A 16,967-nucleotide genomic window follows, 5' to 3' on the forward strand; every position below is an offset into this window, starting at 1 on the left:
GAGGGAACCTCATGGTTCCGTAGAAGGAAAAGTCCACTTCCTGTTTCTCCAAGATTCAGGTCCTCTCCTGCGCCACCGCTCCTCTGAATTCTTCTATGGACTAAAGCTTTACTAGAACAAAACCCAGAAAGATTTACAAAATCCTCAGTTGTTGCCCTTTGTTTTGCTTTTGCCATATACCTCCCTCCCCTGAGGCAAAGAGGTGGCATGCTACCTGAAAGAGGCAGGTGGGGTACAGGGAGAGGAGGGGAGGATTTCTTAATATCTCAAAGAGTTACTGGCAACACTGAGTGTCTCCTGAATCAGACTGTGAGCTTTCAAGGAAAGGAATCAGATGGGAATCAGAGGTCTCTAATATGATCCTGGCCTTTGTTAAAGGATAATTTTCAAAAAAGAGTCAAATTACGGTTCTCATACAGATATCAAATGAGCATGTGTTAAAGATTTTCTCTAACTCTTAATGAGGGAAGCAGGCAGATGCTATAACCGTCCAAATGAGAACCCAAAGAACAGACACACCTAGAGACCAGGAACATTTACGTGAATGTCCAAATGGAAGCAAACCCAGCTTCTTCCTTGGTGTGGGGTGGGGGGGGGGGAAGTCAAGCAAATCTCTCCCCACAGGACATAATTTCCGTTTCTAGAAACAAGAATCATTTTGCATTGCTCTCGGTTATCTACAGGACAGAGCTGTAAAGTAGCTTCCTTAGAATGAGACTCTGATAACCCTGAAGGGTGTGCTTTGGACTAGACAATGCATAGTGTTCCATTAGAGCACAAAATGCCCCTGCACCCTGCACTAACAAGAATTCACTGCAGTGTGTGAATGATGATTAAACACATCTGTGGGGCCCATTCCTGCCTAGAATTGGACTACTCCAACTGATGTGAGATGACAGGGGGTTCTAGCTTCTACAAAACTCCGAACTGGAAGACAGGCCTGAGTAGAGCAAAGCCAGCTGGAGCCTCATTTGGCAGTAGGGGGCAGCAAAGCTTCATCCCTAAAGCAAGCAACCTTCAGAAGGAAATCTGTAAAATAGGATTAGCCTGGAGTCCTTGCACTTTTAAGGAGTCCATAAATTCCCCTAGATTATATGCAAAAAGTTGTACTTTGTGGCTTTTTAGGGGAAGAGAGTCCTTAATTTTTTTTGCTTCAAGTCTGATGCATGCTACAAAGCACTTTCCCCCACATTAGAAATTACACGCCCCAACTATCATATTCACAGGTTGGTTGCCAAATTAGCTTCAAATTAGAAACACCTGAGGAATTATTAGGTCGACCCATACAAAATCACCTTTTTTTGTAAGGTCGATAAAGAGTTGAGTATCAGCAATTTCTCGAGGTTCAACTTATGTATTCGGATTCCTGGTCACCCCCACTCCTCTGCCCCTGTTCTGATATAGCCAATGGGTGGATGAACATTTGAGATCAACTGCCATCTCCAAGTTGAAGTTTAGGAAAATGGACTGTTGGGCTCCAGCACATCCCAAGGCCTCAACCTTTAACCCCGGTCATCTTTGTCCTCACTGAACAGAGAGAATCAAGTCAGCATCAGTACCATCGCCACCATGCAGTTCACTGGGGGCTTTCGCAAGGTGTCTGGGCCTGAGGACCATCAGCCTCAGAATCTTCTGGGGTGCTTATTAAAATGCATATCATTGGGCCCTGGCCAAACCCCCAGAATTAGACTTTTTGAGCGGTGGGCTGGGGAATCTACATTCTAAACAGGCTCTCCAGGTGACTCTTCACAGGAGATGGAAGGAGAGAGTATGATCTGAGGTCTCCCAGCTATATCAAAGCATAATTGTTAAGATGGTAAAATCATGGCTCTCATTCAAATATAGAATATGTCAAAGGTTTTGTTCAGCTCGTTAATTTATGATGGAACCATTAGATGGTAAAGCTGATTCCAGGAGCATCTGGGTAAAAAGAGTTTATATAATCTACCAGGAAAAGCATTTTCAAAACAACAAAAAAAGAATGTTAGAATAAAATGGCTAGGTTACAGAAAAAAACTGGTTAATGTCTTGCAAGCTAATAAAGCCATAACCTTTGGGGTTATCTTTCCTACCAAATAGAAAAATACAAATTACCATGTAACTTTGCAGTATCTGGGCTATGATCAAATAATAAATAGCAAAGTCAAACAGAGAAATATTCTCCCAGAAAATTAAATAATCCTCGGGCAACTTGTTAAATAATTCCCCAGTGTGACTCTGAAAGGACATACAGCCCAACTTTTTGCCTTATTTTCAAGTTTCGGTTAATTCTATTTTGCAGTGAATAAAGACAGTAGAACATAGAACGTGTGGACTCCACACCTCTGGGTGAAAAAATTCAGGCTGGAGCAGATATATTCAAAAACAAGAACCAGTTAATTCAAGGGAGGAGAAAACTGACAGATACTCAGAATTCACGTGTAACCTCCTTGGATTTATTTTAGACACTAGCTACAGTCACTTCCTCCTGCTTTGAAAGTGATTTGTCATTTTTGTAGTTACTTGGCTTACAAACTAGTCATTCCCTAAAAATTTCTCTTAGAAGTTTATCTTATAGTTGGCTGAAGTTTTATGGGTTTTTTTAAATTAATTAATTTATTTATTTATTTTTGGCTGTGTTGGGTCTTTGTTTCTGTGCGAGGGTTTTCTCCGGTTGCGGCGAGCGGGGACCACTCTTCATCGCGGTGCGCGGGCCGCTCACTATCGCGGCCTCTCGTTGCCTCTCGTTGCGGAGCACAGGCTCCAGATGCCCAGGCTCAGTAGTTGTGGCTCAGGGACCCAGTTGCTCCGCGGCATGTGGGAGCCTCCCAGACCAGGGCTCTAACCCGTGTCCCCTGCATCGGCAGGCAGACTCTCAACCACTGCGCCACCAGGGAAGCCCCTGGCTGAGGTTTTCAACGTTGTTCTTTTGTTTTTCATCTAAAAATTCAGGTACTTAATTTTTTTAAACATCAGAAATATCCTCTATTTTTATGAAACAGTTGTCCATCTGGGAGATTAAACTTTGACCATTAAGAAACATGAACTGAAATAGAAAAACCATGGGTCCCAACCCAACCTCAAGATTTTCTCATAGCTTTTTTTTTTTTTGCCTTTAGAGAGAGAGTTTAGGAATGAATCTCTCTGTTGTAGATAAACATCTGAAGTTCAGCAACTTCTTCATTTCAGTTCAGTTCAGTTCCTTCTACTAATTTCAAGTAAAACTAAAATTTGGTAGTTCTTGTAAAGTAGTCTTTCAACGGTTTATGTCCAAGTGAGATTACAGATTTTTTTTTCTTTTTCGTACTTTAGTGTATTTTTCCTTTTTCTAAACCATGTCTTTTTTTTTTTTTTTTTTTTTTTTTGGTGGTACGCGGGCCTCTCACTGCTGTGGCCTCTCCCGTTGTGGAGCGCAGGATCCGGACACGCAGGTCCAACAGCCACTGCTCACGGGCCCAGCCGCTCCGTGGCATGTGGGATCCTCCCGGACCGGGGCACGAATCCGCGTCCCCTGCATCAGCAGGCGGACTCTCAACCACTGCGCCACCAGGGAAGCCCTAAACCATGTCTTTTTTATTAAATTAATTTTATTTTTAAAAACTCACTTCATTGATCAAATTTGCCACTCTAAGTTATTGATATAACAGCATCTACCATTTACTGGCTCTTTAAATTTTGGAAAATAAAAGTTTTATTGAGATATGTTTTACTTATCACAGACCCTACCAGTTTCTAGATATTTACACAGCAATATTCATAGCAGTATTATTCACAATAGTCAAAAGATGGAAATAACACAAATGGCCATTAAGGGATTAATGAATAAACAAAATGTGGTAACATACATACACTGGAATATTTCTCAGCCTTAAAAAGGAAGGACAGGGCTTCCCTGGTGGCACAGTGGTTGAGAGTCCGCCTGCTGATGCAGGGGACGCGGGTTCGTGCCCCGGTCCGGGAGGATCCCACATGCCGCGGAGCAGCTGGGCCCGTGAGCCATGGCCGCTGAGCCTGAGCGTCCGGAGCCTGTGCTCCGCAACGGGAGAGGCCACAACAGTGAGAGGCCCGCGTACCGCAAAAAAAAAAAAAAAGAAGGACATTTTGACACATGCTACAACATAGATGAACTTTGAAAACATTATCCTAAGCAAAATAAGCCAGTCACAGAAGGATAAAGATTGTATGATTCCACTTACATCAGGAGCCTAGAACAAATTCATAGAGATAGAAAGTAGAGTGGTGGCTGCCAGGGGCTGGGGGAGGGAAATGGGGAATAATTGTTTAATGGGGACAGAGTTTCAGCTGGGGAAGATGAAAATGGTCCGGAGATGGATGCTGGTGATGGTTGTACAACAATGTGAAGGTACTTAATGCCACTGATCTATACACCTAAAAAAGATTAAAATAACAAATTTTATGTATATTTTACCACAATAAAAAAAAAAGAAAAATGCAGTTTCAGGTGTGCAGTTCAAATGACTTTTAGTAACTTTACCAAGTGGTGCAACCATCATCATAAATCAGTTTTAGGACATTTTCCTCCCTGCAGTAAGACCCCTGATGCCTGTGTATCGTTAACCCCCACTCCCATTCCCCACCCCAGGCAACCATTAAACTGCCTTCTGTCTCTATAAATGTGCCTTTTCTGGACATTTCATATAAATGCAGTCATACAGTGTATGGTCTCCTATGTCTGTCTCTTTCACTTAGCATGACATTTTTGAAGTCTGTCCATGATGTAGCCTGTGTAAGTAGTTTATTCCTTTTTTGTTGCCAAGTAGAACTTCACTGTGTGGATATATCTCGTTTTGTCTCGCCATTCATCAATCGACAGATGTTGTGGTTTCCAGTTTTTGACCATTACACAGAAGGCTGCTATGAACACTAATGATTTTACCTAACCCAGAGACAGCCTGGACCTTTTCTATGCCATCTGTATGCATGCATGTGTGTGTATGTAAGTATGTGTATATGTGTGTGCATGCATGCACATATATATATATATTTTTCCTCTAATCTTGCAAGGTAGGCATAATTAGTTGCATTTTGTGGAAGAAAAGAGAGGTTAAGTAACTTGTCAAAGGTCACCAGCTAGTCTTGCTGGGCATAGAAAAAGGTCTGTCTGACTGCAGTGGAGCAGGACAGAGGAGAAAAATTGAAACTACAGATAGTGGCCCTGGTTTCCCTGTGGAGTTAATTCTCTTCCTGTGCTCACCACCTCTCTGGGGGCAGTTTGGGGGGCCGAGCCTCAGGGCAGCTCTCACACACTGGTGGGGAGCCTCAAGAGGGAATTTCCCTCCAGTGGAACAACTTCCCTATGGAAAATCAGGGGCTTCAAGGGGCCACCCAGCAAGCGCTCACTTTTCTCAATGACTGTAATTTGTTTTAGTAATTTAGATTACATTTTCCAAAGAGTGGAAGAAGAGTTTATCATATTGGTTAAAAGCAAGGCCTCTGGAGCTGGACTACCCTAGGTCCACATTCTGGTGTGGCCCCTTATTAGCTCTGTGGCCTTGGACAAGTTACTTATCCTCTCTGTGCCCCAGCTTCCTTATGGGTAAAATGAATAATAATGTGTCTACTTCACTGTGTAGTTACGAGGTTGAAATGAGACAATATAAAAAGAGCAAGGGTTACACTAGCACCAAGTCATAGTAAGCTCTGAGTAAGTATTAAATGTTGTTATTATAATTACTTGCTACAGAATTATCCTTAGGGGGGTCCCAGAAGCTTGGAAGACACCTAGGGCCCCTACATCATCCTGGTTGTCCATCACCTGAGCACATTAGGCCCCAAACTTCAGCCTGTTTTCTCTGTAGGCTTTTCCAGTTGCACCTGCCCAGGAAGAAAGAGGACTGGCAGCTGATGACAATACTCCCTGAGAGGAAATGCCCCCTCGTAGCTCAAGGGCAGAGAGACCTCAGCCCCAGGCTGCCCACTTTAGGAGACGCTTCATTTCATGGTTTCCTTCAGGTTCCTCCCTCCCACCCTCATGATAGGCCCATCCCTCCCTCCCTCCTCCTCCCTCCCTCCTCCCCCTCCCTCCCTCCCTCCTCCTCCCTCCTCCCCCTCCCTCCCTCCCTCCTCCTCCCTCCCTCCCTCTCTCTCCCCCTCTCTCTCTAGGCTCCCCCAGCCCCTTCTGCATGAGCCTGCCACCCGTCCTCCCCTCCAGGCATCGTAGCATTTGGGGGAAGACCAGTGCTAGAGATGAGTTGGGAAGGATTATCTGGGGTTTTCCTGCTCTGGTTCCCACTACCCACATATGCATGGATTCAGAGACGAGTCTCTCCTTTTCCGTGAAAACTGCTGAGCCTCCCCTTAAATTCCAAGGGAAGGATTTAACAGTTAAATTTGAAACCATATGAGATGGCACTCCTTAGCAGCAGCCTATTGACTGAATCAAGGATGGGCACATGATTCTTGAACTAGACCAGATTCTTGAGAATTTGGACTGAGAAATTCAAAGAAGTCAGGCCGCAGTAGTCATGAACTGGAAGGTCTCTGTACCTTTCAGGGATCATGTGCATAAAAGAGTAGAATATTTATACAGAAGTGTGTGTGTGTGTGTGTGTGTGTATGTGTGTGTATGTGTGTGTGTGTGAGAGTGTGTGTGTGTGTAGGAGTCGAACAGACTGTCTTAGGATCTTAGTTCTTGAAGGGTTCTCAGTCCAGAATTCCAGGAATCCCCAGGGAATTATCTTCCCCTTAGGTTACAATGTACTCCTGTGCTTTCAGGGGCCTCTCCAACTAGTTCAAGCGAGCATACCACAAGCAATATGGTACTTAGAAAGCAGAGCAGTGATTAAAATCTCTTTGGCAAGAGGTCAGACCAAACTAGATTTAAATCTTGCCTCTATGATTTTCTGGTTATATGATCTTAGGAAAATTGCTCAATCCTTTGAGCTTCAATTTCCTCATCTAATGAGGATGATAAATTTTACTTCATAAAATTTCTCAGAGGATTACACAAAACAACAAATGTAAAATACTAGGCTGGTGCATGGCATATAGTTGATGACCAATAAATGATAACTTATGTATTATAATATATATCTCTCTTCTGAATTGACCTTTTATCATTATGAAATTTGCACGATTCTAAACTAGCAAGGCCAAATTTCTTTTGCTAACATTTATGTGGTATATGCTTCCAACCTTTTATTTTCAATCATTCTCTGTTCTAAGATTTAAAGTGTGTCTCTTATAAACAGCATATTGTTACTTTTTAATCTGGTCTGACCTTCTCTGCCTTTTCATTGGCATGTTTAGTTCATTTACATTTGATGTAATTTCTGATATCATTGTAGTTTAGTCTACCATCTTGCTATTGGGCATGACCCTTACTCCCAGAATGTGGCCTTTCTTGGGCCTCAACCAAAAGCCTAGGATGTCTGCCAAAGCCCCTCCACTTTGGTGGGACTTGAACCTCTGTCTCCTCAGCATTCTGCAACAGCTGAAATCTGTTCAGCTCTTTAGGGTCCCAGTTGCTGTTTTCTGCTGGGTTTCTTGGAGTTCTCACTGCATGATCAACTTAGGAGTGAGCCAACAACTTGAGGGGACCTAGTATGCAGATTTCCCCTTTAGTCCTCTCCATCATTCTCCCTTCAAGTTCCAGCTACTCTGGCAACGTGAACCTCTGATCTCAGCACAGTAAGACTGCTGCTTGCCGCTGTCACCCACTCCCTCTTACCCCCACCTCTATCAGTGATTTTGGGAAAAACCCTTTGGAAAAACCAGGATGAATGTGAAGTTTTGCCTCATTTGTTTCCCTTCTCTTAGGGATCATAGCAGTTCAGATCCTGCCTGCACTGGGTGCTCTCCAATTCCTTTGAACAGTTGCTTTATATATTTTTATCCAGGTTTTATAATTATTTTGGCAAAAAGATTCATCTGATACAAGCCATTCCCCTATGGCCAGAACCAGAAGCCGTATGTTATTTCCACCTATTGAGCCCTTCTTCTCAAAACTGCCTTGGAGTGGGCAGCAAAAGTTTCTGTTGGCAGGCAATTGACTTGATCCTAGTTCAGTTTACAGAGAATGGAATGACCTCATAACTTGGACCCCAGACAAAGCTATCTGAGATATATAACTGATATCAGACTGAAGTTAGGTATTTGTTAAAGGTTATGTGTTCCTGAGAATATGAAAGAATTCAGGAGGCTGTTAGGTTCAAGATATTTACATTGCTTAGTATTCTTCTCAAAGGTGATTAGACTTAGGCCAGAAAAACCAAGGAAATTAAGAACCAATTTAATGAGTGACTTGGTGAGAAGGGCATACTTCTGAAGGTAGACTGAAGAAGTAGGCAATTGTCTTACACTTCTTTTAGGTTTTGAAGTCATTGACTAAACAATCATAAATAGCACCCAGTGTCTCTTGGGGATGCTGACAAGAATCCAGTACAATTTGCTCATAATTTCAAGAATGCTGAGGAACAATCACCAAAATTACTTGAAATACTACGGTTTCCTTAGGTGGAGGTGAGAAGAATCACTCTGCATGTCTGCAGGTCTGAGTCTCACGTCCAAAGGAAATTTCTGGTAATGCATAACCTTGGTTAGCTGGGATGGTTACTGTCTTCTTTAGCAGGCATGTAGTTTTCAACCCTGGTTCATCAGCCTGGGTCTAGTCAGGGGCAAAAGCCACATCCATCATTTTAACAGAGAGCATTTAATAGGAAGAATTATTAATCAGGTATTGAACAAGTAAAACGGCAAAGAGTGGACACCGAGGAATCACAGAAGTAACTACAGGAGGCAACGACCACCCTTAGAAGGAAGAGCTGGGGATGACTGAGATGTAAAGGGTTGGAGGATGGCCGCTGAGAGCGGGGCTGCAGACATCTGAGGGGGGCCCAGGCCAGCGGTGTTGCTGTCTCTGAGCAAGAATGTTGAGGCGGGTTCTCGGGGTCGGGGTGGGGGGGAGGAAGACCTGCAAACTGGAGGTAGCTACTGCCGCTGGACTCAACTGTCAGTGCAAGGCTGACAGGACAGGAAGCAGAGACTCCACCAGCCTCCCAGGCTCCCTCTAGCGGCCCCCACTGGCAGAGCTAACAGGGACCCAGCTAACAATCAGATGTGTTATGTGCAGGATCCCAGCCCCAGAATCCCCAAATATAGAAAAGTCTCGAAGCTGAGACAATAGCTTATCAACCACCACACCAGGAAGATTGAGGCTTAAGTGGAGAAAGATTTAAAAGAGACAAAACTATACCTCTAATATTTTTAGGTTAGAAAGGAAACTGCGTGTTTGGTATTTTAGACACGTGATATTTAAGAGAATAAGGTCCGTTAGAATGATAGTTTTATAATTCCACTTTAAAATGTATAATTGAGTAATTAATTTAGACTTGCGATTTTTTATGGTGACATCTAAGTTTAAGTAGAGTATGAAGACATTTAAAGTTTCCCTTATTTATAAGTTTAATTTATTAGTTTCTATAAGAATTTAAGATTGGGGAACATTTTGCATGCTGTCAGAAAAACTGAAGTACTTTAAAAAGAAATTAATATATTAAATTTATAAATGCATTTAAAAGCGTTTCAAGTGCTGAGCTAAGCTTGTAAATAGGACCAAGCATTATGCAGAAGGCTCCTCCAAAGTTATTGCTACGATCTGCTAGACTTATAAATAGAATAATAAAATTTGTAGGATAATAAAATTAAAAGCCTGAAAAAGTTTAACTTGTATCTTAAATTGAATATTGATTCTAAAGACAAAATTATTAATTGTATTATTTATTAAATGATTACTAATTATTAAACTTATTAAAATAGTATTTTAAAGGCAAAATTAAACTCATTAATAAAAATATCCATTGAAATCTTTCCTGCATAAGAAATCCACTTTCCTGGGTCCCTCTCCCCACTCTACTCTCAGGTTTTCTAGAAATAGCTAGAGAAGAGCAAGAGAGGCAGCTTTGTTTCTCTGCTTTTCTGGAAACCCTGAAACCATCTCACCTTGCAGCAGGCAAAGGAGATTATGCCCCTGGCTTATCTGTTTTGCTTTCTCATTTTCTAAAGCTGGGATACCCCATGGAATAGATAGAGATGACCACTGGATTTGAGGTGAAAGAACCTGGGGTTGAGTCCCAGCTCCATTGCTTAAAGAACCCAAGCCTCAGTTTCCCCATCTGCAAAATGAGGGGACACCTGCCTTGCAAGGTTGCCACGAGGATCAGCACGGTGCGGGGCACACCAGGGTGGCAGCATTGGAACCTCCCCTGTGCTGGATCCTGAGGGCAGGGGGCTTAGGACAAGGAGGTTCTTGCCTGAGCACAGGGGCCTAGGCCGCTCCCTCTTACTTTGTGGCAGGAGGGTTTCTTCAAGGAGATGGCCCTGCGACAAACAAGGGCTTTCTCTCTCCCTCAGGCACAAGGTCCAGGCTCCAAAGGAATTTCTCACCACAGACAGAAAGGGGAAAGGCCAAGAAAGAGGTGGCTGGCTCAGGAGCAAGGTAGCAGCCCTGTGGACAGGGCTAGCTGTCCACAGGGCCACGGCAGCCACTGGCTGCAGCAGGAGGGGGCAGGGATACAGGGACGGACTCAGACCTGCCTCCAACCCCCGCCTTGCTCACAGGGTCACCTGGCCACGCAGCCTCAGTTGGAACATCCCTAGAGAGCATCATGGGGAAGGTCCCCACGGAGGAAGAAAGGAAAGGGGATGAAGGTGCTTTCTATAAATACCTGGGAGGGAGGGGGTCAGATCAGAGTTATCACCACCCCATTAATTCATTCAGTGCGCAAGACTTGGATCTGTCTCTGTATTGCTAGGCTCCAGGCATGCAAACAGAAATCCTACACATCCTCACCTTCCTAGGACAGTACCTGAGAGTGTGTAGAGGCTTCTACCTGGATGAGGGAGAAGGACCAGCAGGGGCAAGGTGGAGGGTGTGGAGGTGGAAGGCAGCTTCCTGGGATAACGGACAGTCAGGGAGCAATGAAGGAGGCGGGAAAGGCAGATGGGGATCAGCTTGGAAAGTCAAGTTCAGGTGTGTGGATTTTATTGGAAGCCAGGGAGAAGTTTTAAGCAGGGATTGCATTTTAGAAAGATCAGTTGGGGGGTGTCCATAGGGTGAAATGGAATCTGGAAACCAATACAGGGAGCACCAAGTCATAGAAGTGCATTCAAGGGATGATGTGGGCCTGACAGGCATATGAGATGGGAAATAAGATTTGAGTGAGGGACCCCAGAATCATGGTCACCATGGGAGTCTGGGCCAGTGGGTAGAAATCAGGCTTGAAGGCCCCTGGGCTAGGTGGGCCAGTCTCCCTGGAGACCAGCACCCACCCGCTCGACACCGCCTCATCTTCTCAGGGTCCCCAGCATACCAGGTGGCTGGCCTTTCTCCCACTGACACATCAGCAGAGGGGGCAGGAGAGGCCTTGCCCACAGAAATCTTGAGATAAAGATTATCCAGGTGGGCCAGTGGAATCACAAGTGTCTTTAAAAGTGGAAGAGGGAGGCAGAACGGAGGCTGGCATGAAGGATTCAACCCATTGTTGCTGGTGTTGAAGATGAAGAGGCCACGAGCCAAGGAGTATGGGTGGCCTCTAGAAGCAGGCAAAGGCGAGGAAATGGATTCTCCCTCAGAGCCTCCAGAAAGGAATGCAGCCCTGCCAACACCTTGACTTTTAGCCCAGTGAGACCCAGGTCAGACTTCCAGCCTACAGAACTGTGAGATTATAAGTGTTCGCCGTTTTAAGCCACTTATTCGTGGTAATTTATTATGGCAGCGAGTGGGAACAAAAGCAGGTTGTAAAGCCAGCTGCAACTAAGAGAGACCTTCTCTAGCCACCTGACCTAGGGTCACCTTCGCATCACCCTCTAGTCACTGCATTTTGCCATTTTGTCATCCAGTGTTGTTCATTTTTTGAAATGCCTGTGTTGACCCGATTGCCAGCCTTCCCGCATTCAATGGTAAGCTCCAAGAGAGCAGGCACGCAGGTTATCCATCCATCACTGCATCCCCAGCACACACAAATGCCTACAAAGCAGTGGCAGTTCCACAGATATTTGGCTGGAAGATGAGTGGCTGGCTGAGTGAATACAGGTGGTGCACCAGTGGCCTGACATCTACCAAGGCAGAACGCTCAGTGTTCATAGTTCATACTTCCAGCCTCTGAAGGCACAATAAAAAGTGTGAACGCTCTCCTTGACCTCCTCCAGGACCTTCAATCGGTTCAGGTCACACCTCTCTGAAGCCTCTTACAAAGGCTTCAGAGGTCTCAAGCTAACACTGCTGCAGCCCTCCCAGGAAAATACTGGGATGGCCAAAAAGTTCGTTCGGGTTTTCCATAGGCTCGTATGGCAAAACCTGAATGAACTTTTTGGCCAACCCAATATATGTAGAGAGCAAAATATTCTACATTGCCTCTGTGGGATATATGTATATGTATAACTGATTCACTCTGCTGTACACCTGAAAGTAACACAACATTGTAAATCAACTATACTCCAATAAAAATTTAAAAAATAAATAAATTGCCTCTGCCCAACAGAACCGAAGGGGCATATATGAGGAGACGGTTTACAAGTAAATACGGTAAGTGCTCCCTCAGGTCAAACACTCAGGAAAGAGACCAAGCTGGCTTCAGAAGAGGCCTTGCCTTCTCAGACTTTGTTTGGTGTTTTCCAAGCTCCTTTGCAGACAGGCTGTTCCTCCAGGAAATGACTTGCCAATCCAGACAAGGATGGCAAGGCAAGCCAAGCCCAGGGGAGACTGGCTGAGGTCAGGCTGCTGCCTAACCCTGGGGTGGGGGCAACAGGAAACGGAACATGGCGCCAGGGAAGGCAGGCTCCTCACACAGGGAGTGTGAGGACAGGAGGCAGAAAAGATCAAACGGACGCTCTGCGCTTGCAAATTCAATCAAGACACACAGCCTGGGAACAGGGCAGCATGTACAAAATGACGTTTATTGAATCCATTTTGGAAACGGACAGCATGAAAGGTTTTTGGTTTCGAGCCCACTCGGAGTTTAAGAGTCATGATCATTTCCTGTCATTAAACCTCAGCCACCGGAAGATCCTAGCTTAAATAACGAAAACGAATCTTCATCTTGTGAAGGGGAGAAAAAGTGGTTTAAAACACTATGGTTGGACTTCCCTGGTGGCGCAGTGGTTAAGAATCCGCCTGCCAATGCAGGGGACACGGGTTCAAGCCCTGGTCCGGGAAGATCCCACGTGCCGTGCAGCAACTAAGCCCGTGCGCCACAGCTACTGAGCCCGCATGCCACAACTATTGAGACCGGCGCACCTAGAGCCCGTGCTCCACAACAAGAGAAGCCACCACAATGAAGAGTAGCCCCCGCTCGCCACAACTAGAGAAAGCCCGCGCGCAGCAACAAAGACCCAACGCAGCCAAAAATAATAATAAAATTTAAAAAAAAACAACAACATAAAACAACACTACGGTTGTCGCTCTTGCAATAGCTCTGTTGGCTAGAATGCTCATAGACATCAGCACAATTTTTATATGTACAGTGTGAAATACTGTACAAATATCAGGTGTGTACATCAAAGGTAAAGTTGTAAACTGGCTAACATTTATTAGCAATTAAGTACACTGGGTCTGTACTGACACTCCCATTCTCAACCTAAGAGCTCACATATTTAACTGATACTGATGTCCCCATCAGGGGCATTTAGTGTGTGGAAAAAGCATTTAAAGACATATATATCATTCAGGTTGTAAACTAAAAAAGCAAACCCAAGCATGATTAATTACTTTGCCTGGATCAATAAATACTAGTCCCAAGTGCTAAGTGTACCAATAAGGACAGAAGCCATCAGTTAAATAAATCATCATGTTGTTACCTACTGATACCTGTTAGTGAATTTGTGGACTTTATCCAACGCATACACAGATTATTTTTTGTTTGAAATTCTCAGCAGATCTCCTTTGGACATTTCTATCAATCTCTTAAAAGGATGAAAACGAAACAACTTTTTAAACAAACTTTCCAAATCAAAAGCCATCAAAAGCATGACTCTAGTCATATTTCAAATCTTCACCCAGAGGGGAAATGCTGTCAAGGCTTAGATGAGCTTAGAAGGTTTCCTCCTCTGTTGGCAGCTTAAACTGTCCTCATTCTCTCCCGGCCACCTCCTGCCATATTGGAAGCCAAACTGGCTCATGTCTCTGACATTTCATAAACAAAGTTTCCAAAGATTAACAGGATACCTAGAAGGTGTCAGAAGGGCCCAGGGGCCTTCTCTTTTTTCTGGAGCTGTTATCAGTGGGGCCAACAGGCAAATACAAAAAGAACAGGGAGGCCAAAGGAGATAAAAAGCCCAGAACTGGATGGAGGGAGGAGTGCTGAGGATATATATAGCACAGTACCAAAGCCTGCTGCCCCAAAAAACATTTCAAGGCCCCACAGGTTATACATTCCAGGCACTTCTTTAATCACAGGGAATGGATGTCTCTCCAAAAGGTCCTGCCCACATCTTTCCCAGCTCCCTGCACTGTAGAGCTCTGAGACATCCCATTTACTAGAACTCTCTGCTCATGAGGCAAGCTGAGTCTATCTCAATGCAGCTTTTCCTATAAACCACAACACTCACAAACACAGGCCACACTGGATTCAAGTCCAGCTGCTTCCAGAGCTCTGCGGCCTCTGAGCCCTGCCCACCACGGATCACTTTCACCCTGGACCACTTCCAGTCTCCTTTCCTAGGGGGTTTGCTATTTTTCAGTTTGAAGACACACCCCATTGGAAATGAGTGGTGCAAGATCCTGCGTGCAAATACTTGCAAGCAATTTATTTTTGAAATGATGCACATTAAAAAAATTCAAGTCAAATCCAGGAACAGACTGGTTGGTTGGTATCAGCACGCCCCTTCCCCACAATAGGAAAAGGGTCGGTTTCTGAAATGAGAAAGGGAGGAAGGCACCAGCTACTCCACCGGGAAGGTTAGTTCCTTGAATCGGGGAGGAAGCCTGAGAGGGGAATGCTGAGGCTTAATCAAAGATGGGGTTCCTCCAGCACTGTGGCCCTCCCGGACCAAAAGCCAAAGGCCGCACATAGGGTCTGGATATAGGTGAGGATGGACCCTCACCCACCAGTGGGGCCACTCTTTCCCAGTAATTCTGAAACTTAAATGAAAGCTGCATTCCCAGAGTCAGGCTTGGGAGGGGCTGCAGTCTACTTTTACTCCACAGAAGACGGAGAGAAGAGGTACCTCTCTATCGCCTCTTTTCACCCATCGGCCTCTGCATCACAAGGACCTTCAAGGGGAACTCCACACGCCAACACATCCTTGCTGGCTGTGTGTGTGGGTCAGACGACTTCCTGCTATAGGAACGCCAGGGGCACTGCAATATAGGGCTGGGAGGATCAGATAGTCCAATATCTGAGGGGAAAAGCCCAGAGAGGAGGATTTGAATTGAGTCAGGCAGGCAAGGCTGAAAGTCAGAAGGTGAACATTAGGCAGTTGAATCTGTGTGGCCGCCAAGAGGTAAGCGGTCACAATCACGAAAATGGAGAGGCTCACGACAGGGATTTTCCCTAGGGCGCTCAGACTAGCCTGTACCTGGAAAGGCATAAGGCGACATTGCCCAAAGGAAGAGCTCCCCTCAGCGGTCCTCGGGGATGAAGCCGCCCTCATCCTGGTGGCCAGGCAGGAGCTGGGAGGTCCCCGAGGCGGGCATTCAGCTGAGGGATGCACAGTTCAGCTCTGAGTCCTCCTGGCTGCCCGCTGCCACCTGCTCCGGCTCATCGGGGCCATCAGTGATGTTGGGCTCACTGGAGCATTGCCGGTGGGGTGGCGGGAAGCTGGGTGGCAGAAGCAGGCACTTGTCCTCGCCGCCAGGCTCCTCCCCTAAGCCCGAGTGCATCCTGGTGGCCATGGCCAGCAGCTGGATGTCCGAGTGGGCATTGGCCACCGTGTGTCGCCGGACACTGCCACACTTCTCTAGGTAGGCCTCCCCCTCTTGCTCTGTCAGTGGGGTCAGGGCCATCTCGTTCAGGGGCCGGCTGACGGTGGTCATCGGGGAGGCGTAGTTCAAGAGCGTGACCTTGGGCCGGGCCCTGGAGTGGCGCCTGGCTGCAAGAGAAAGACCAGCGAAGGTTGTGATTGCAGAGGGGATAGTGGGAGTCAAAAACTCCTAATGAATTTGGGGGATGAGGGAGGTGGTGGCTCCACCTTCAGAGAGAGCTTTAGATGAAGCCCTGAAACGTAGGGGAGGAACTCGGCTATGTCTAAAGGCTTCTGTTGTAACTTTACTTGTTTATGCCTGACACTGCCCCCCACAGTAGGGGTCACCATAGGACTTTCCATGATTGATTAGGTCCAAGGGAGTCTCCCCCGCTTTCCCCGCTGCTGCCTGAGCTTCATTGGATTTGCCCTCAATTCCCTTTCAACCAGTCTCCTCGGAAGACCCGGCCACTGGCTGGACCAGCTGCCAAAAGAAGCCCTCGGCTCTATTCAGCATGACGTGCCCTCAGCAGTGTCAACAGAGGAAGTGGAAAAGGCCTCATAAGCTTAAGTCCGGAGGAACAGGTTAGTGGGGGGAGCTCGGCTATCAAAGCGAGGGCAGTGGGACGTCCTCCAGATCGTCCTGAAGCAGGACTATCAACGCTCCCAGCAGGTCAGTGGTCTGAGACCCGTGTTCTGTTCAAGTCAATACTCTGGATTCAACCAGCCTTTCACAGCACCAAAGAACGGATGACGCTGCGTGGATGGCCCCATTGAGGAAGACAGAGAGAGGGCTGGACAGGAATTATTATAAAACTGCTGCTTCTTGAATTCTCACCACATTCTAGAAAATATGCTCAACCTCGACATACTTTTGTCTTTTGAATCCTCCTTAAACTGAACCTAAGTTATGGTCGTTTTCTCATCTGTAAAGTGGGAGACAGTATGAATATCAGAGAGGTAGTAACCAGCCTACGCTCACACGGAGAGAATGTAGTAAAGCTGGGATGCAAACAAGGTCTGTCTCACTCCAGACCTCACTCTTGCAAGCTGCCCACACAAAGTACACA

At 45.8% G+C, this 16,967-nt stretch overlaps 1 protein-coding gene across 3 annotated transcripts in view; it reads right to left on the reverse strand.

Moving 5' to 3' along the window:
* Positions 1-12,881: 12,881 nt before the first annotated feature.
* The window catches only part of PRR5L (proline rich 5 like), a 74,957-nt gene continuing 70,871 nt past the window's right edge, over positions 12,882-16,967 (reverse strand). For all 3 annotated transcript variants that reach the window (XM_082628848.1, XM_082628847.1, XM_082628846.1), the window contains one exon: positions 12,882-16,026. In XM_082628848.1, coding sequence (XP_082484974.1) covers positions 15,632-16,026 — 395 coding nt within the window. In that variant the 3' untranslated portion in view covers positions 12,882-15,631. The remainder of the gene's footprint in view (positions 16,027-16,967) is intronic.

The sequence above is a fragment of the Mesoplodon mirus genome (assembly GCF_964341445.2).
Source record: "Mesoplodon mirus genome assembly, chromosome: 7".
NCBI classification, from domain to species: Eukaryota; Metazoa; Chordata; class Mammalia; order Artiodactyla; family Ziphiidae; genus Mesoplodon; species Mesoplodon mirus.